Source organism: Ascaphus truei, chromosome 13 (assembly GCF_040206685.1).
Source record: "Ascaphus truei isolate aAscTru1 chromosome 13, aAscTru1.hap1, whole genome shotgun sequence".
Taxonomy (NCBI): Eukaryota; Metazoa; Chordata; class Amphibia; order Anura; family Ascaphidae; genus Ascaphus; species Ascaphus truei.
The window spans coordinates 47,436,013-47,440,214 of NC_134495.1; the positions used below are offsets into that span (position 1 = coordinate 47,436,013).

The 4,202-nt window shown below is 39.8% G+C and overlaps 1 gene segment (V, D, J or C); it reads right to left on the minus strand.

Annotated features, from left to right (window-relative positions):
* Positions 1 to 513: 513 nt before the first annotated feature.
* Positions 514 to 1,170, minus strand: LOC142464651 (T cell receptor alpha variable 9-2-like). The segment is given in 2 exon segments: positions 514 to 848; positions 1,122 to 1,170. Coding segments are annotated over 2 exon segments (384 nt in total).
* Between the last annotated feature and the right edge of the window lie 3,032 nt (positions 1,171 to 4,202).

Below are 4,202 nucleotides of genomic sequence, written 5' to 3' on the forward strand. Positions count from 1 at the left end.
GTAACACTCCAGGAAACTATAGGGTTAAAACATGTATTTATTTTAATAAATAACCTGTAATTGAGTCGAATCAAACATGTAGAAAAGGTTTATAGGAATATTTAATTGCTGGAAAATGGATTCACCCAGTACTAGACACTTCTTTTTTTTCAGAGGGAATTTTTTTAAATAAAATATATATATATTTCTATGTAGTAAATTAATCGGTGCTGCAATAGGATGAATCTCTACTCTTAAATCAGGATAAATCATTGTGACAATAAATCCCTGTCTCAGGAACATTGCATTCTTATGTTCTGTATCATTGAGTTACAAAGACAAAGAGACTTCCCAATCATGAACCAGCAGGAGAGGAAGCATCTCCCCCTCCTACATACTTAGCTTCAGAGATTGCAGCTCACACAATGTATTTGTTACTTTGATTTCTGGAATCGATGCACTGAGACAAAGTTGCCACCTGGTGGCGCTGTATAAGCATAGTGTAAAGTCTGCCAGATAACAGTGAGAAGGAAGTTATTGTACATCTGCCTTATGCTCTCCTCCCAGTGTGGGACTCAGAGCGCAGTAATATGTCCCAGAGTCAGAGGTCCTCAGCCTGCTGATGTTCAGAGGGAAATGCTTGTTATGTTTGTCGTGGTTATGAAAGAAGCGATCCTTGAGTTCCTCCTCCAGGTCCTTGTTCTTGGTGGTTTCTCTCAGGAGAAGGTGAAGTGTCTGCCCCGGTTTCTGCACATACCAGAACATGTAATATGCTGCTACATCGTAACTGCAGCTCAGTGTCGCCTCCATCCCTTCCCTGGCAGTAACTTCTGAGGGTGACTGAGTCACTTGATCCCCTGAGGCAGAGCCTGAAAAGGGAAAACAGCAGCAAATTAGGATGCCCCCAGTCACACACAGTGCAGCTCCTACACATCCTAATCATCTCAGAGAGCAGACATGAAACCCGCCCAGGACTGGAAAGAGAGACACACATTGGCTCAGGCTTACTGCAGGTGGATGGACGTGTCCTGTAACTCCAGGACAATATGTCCTTGTTAAGAGCTGAAAGTTTGCAGTTGTACAGTGGGATAGCTCAGCTGGATTAAATATTCTTCATTAACTCCAAAGTGAGAATGACTTACTGATAAAGGCAGCTATCAGGGAAAGACACATTACATTGAGGCTGTGCATGTTTGCTGCTGAAATTCGTCCTGTTACTTAAGTACTAACTACAGAGTAAGGATTATAATGCACAACTGGTGCATATTACAGGCACAGGCAGTGACGTGGGGGGGATTCTGTCAATCATTTTTTTGAAAATGTATCACGTGACCTGGTTTTTGACTCCCTCCCTCCTCGCCTGTACAAACCCAGAGCTCCTGTGAACGTCGAATTATTCTCATCAATGTCTTATGTGTTTGTGAGCTCTTTGGTGACAGGGATCCCAGTCTCTGGAGCTTTAACATATATGTTTTGTGCACTTTTTCCAGTTCTTGTGCTTCTTAGTGAGATGTTAATAAAGAATAATGGGATTGCAGTCATTGCTGATGCTTCTTAATGTTACAGCTGCACTAACCATCTCATCCCCGGTGCCTATGTGTTACTTTACCCTTACTTATAGATTGTAAGCTCCTTGGGGCAGGTTCTAATCTAACACACACATTTCCGGGCGGCTATCCTATCTCTTGTATCTCTATCCTATATTGTATCTCTAACAATCCATGACATGCCTGTAAATTGAATGTATCACCACTATTCATTTTAATGCAACAAGTTGATAAACTCCACCAATCCTGATGGATATGATATCACCTACTTTCCTCTGTGCCACGTCACCACGGCAACGCAGTGTCAAATGACACCGCGGGTCATGTGACGTGCGCATCACCATTGCAATACGCGTCAAATGAAGTCAAGGCGGTCAGGTGATGTCACCCGCGCCTCATTTGACGCTGGATATTAGGTAAGGGGGGAGGGCACGAGCAGAGGGGCTGTCAGGCAGTGGGGGCGCAGCACATAAAGTGTGACCCAAAATGTCAAAACAGCTGCCTGTGGGTGGGTTTACTGGCATTGCATCTGATCCCAGGCTGTGTTTAAAAGCTGTGTTAAAACAGTGAGCATTGGCGTAAGTGCTCCATGTAATAATGGATTTAAGGCAAAAGGTGGCAGTGTGTGCTCATTTGCAAGTCATTTCCATGATCCCTTGCTGCAGTGGAAGCACTGTATGCTAGGTGATAATGGTGAAAAGCAGAGCTGCAGACTGTCTAAGACATGTTAATGTGCTTAAAAGTAATATTTATCTTTGATATATATATATATGTATGTATGTATGTAAACGAATAGAGATACCGTTCTGTGACTAACTAAATGGTATTGTTTGTGCGAGCTTTCTAGACAAAAGGTTTTTACTTTTATGACTTAAGGTGTTAAATGGCCCCTGAATGTTACTGATGAGTGTGTGTGTGTGTGTATGTTTAAAAAGCATTTAGTTAGCCACAGAACGGTATATATATATATATATATATATATATATATATATATATATATATATATATATATATATATATATATATATATGTTTTATATATATATATATATATATATATATATATATATATATATATATATATATATATATATATATATATACATACATACATGCATGCATGCATATATAATATATATATACACACAGCTTTACCCATTTTGAAACCTAAGAGCATCATGTGTCCATTTGGTATATTTGGAATCAGAGGGAACACAAACTGCAGTCTTTTATTAGTGATTGTTCAGGACCTTGGACAATTCCTAGAACAGGACCCCAGTCCCATGAATACAACCTCACCGCACTAATTCCTAGTATTATACAGTAACTTCGTGTAAGATTAGGCACTACCAAGTGTAGTTATAATGAGTTATAATTAAGGACAATTATCAGGTGATATAGTAATGTCATTGGGGTGGAAAATTACTATTATAATACAATTTGAATAAGCTCACTCAATAAAAACTGTGGGCAGTTAACCATAGATACAATCCGTATATTGCATTTTCTGAATATTTTAAACCAAACATATGTTTTTTAATTAAATAATATGCATTACATTTAGTTCTAAATTAACGTTGTGTACTATTGACTGTATATTTTTGGTAAGAGTATATTGATACAATTCTGATATTTTTGCACATCTCATTCTGTCCTTCCCATTTTTGTACATGTATTTATTGTAGTGTTTGGGAAATGACTATTACACACATGACTGCGATGTGGCACCTTTATAAGTGCAAATTTGTCTTGTGAGCATATTGCACGGATGTGAACACCCTTTGTGTCACTGTGTCTGTCAGTGCACAGTAATACACTCCGGTGTCTCCCAGGCTGACTCTGGGGATGGTGAAGGTGCTGGATTTTCTGCCCTCTGCGATGTGCACAGTCCCGATATCATTGCTTGCCATCTTATTGTAGCTCTGGGCTATATAAGTAATTCTCCCATTATTCAAGTGTCGATAATATGCGATTGTCTCTGTGGTTATATCTGGGTGGTTACAGGTGATATTTATGTCCATTCCATCTGATGTCTCCAAGAGAGGCTGCTGGATTATGTTGGCTCTGCACAAAACACCTGAAAGGCAAAAAGTTCTCCATCTTTATTACTGGGAACCTAAATGAAGTTGATTTAATACCAGCAGGGGAGGAAAGGTATTTTTCCAGATTATATCAGGCATTAAACTGCATAGCATATATACACATGTTGTGGGTTAGTACGTATAATAAATATCAGTGAGTGTTAATGAGTCCCATCAAGAACAGAACTCTTGTGGAAGTAAAATAAGACGAATTTCACACTTCCCAAGAACACACAGCATTTCTGCCAATGTGAATTTGGGGAAAAATGTGTAATTTGCTTTAGTAAAACAAGTTATGCTAAATCTTATGTAATTCCAGTGCAAATGAAATCCAGTATTTCAGGGTTACTAGTACTCCGGCACAATACTCACAGCTGAGAAGTAGGAAACACACTCCACGTGCGGCCATTCTGAGGAGACAGTGTGAGCTGCAGACAGACAGGTGCAGAATGTTGGTGACTGTGCAGCTGCTTATCAGGCACTGGCTAAAATAATGGGAACTATATCCCCACACCCCTTTCTGGTTACCCTGGGATCCCCACACCCCTTTCTGGTTACCCCTGGGATCTCCACACCCCTTTCTGGTTACCCCTGGG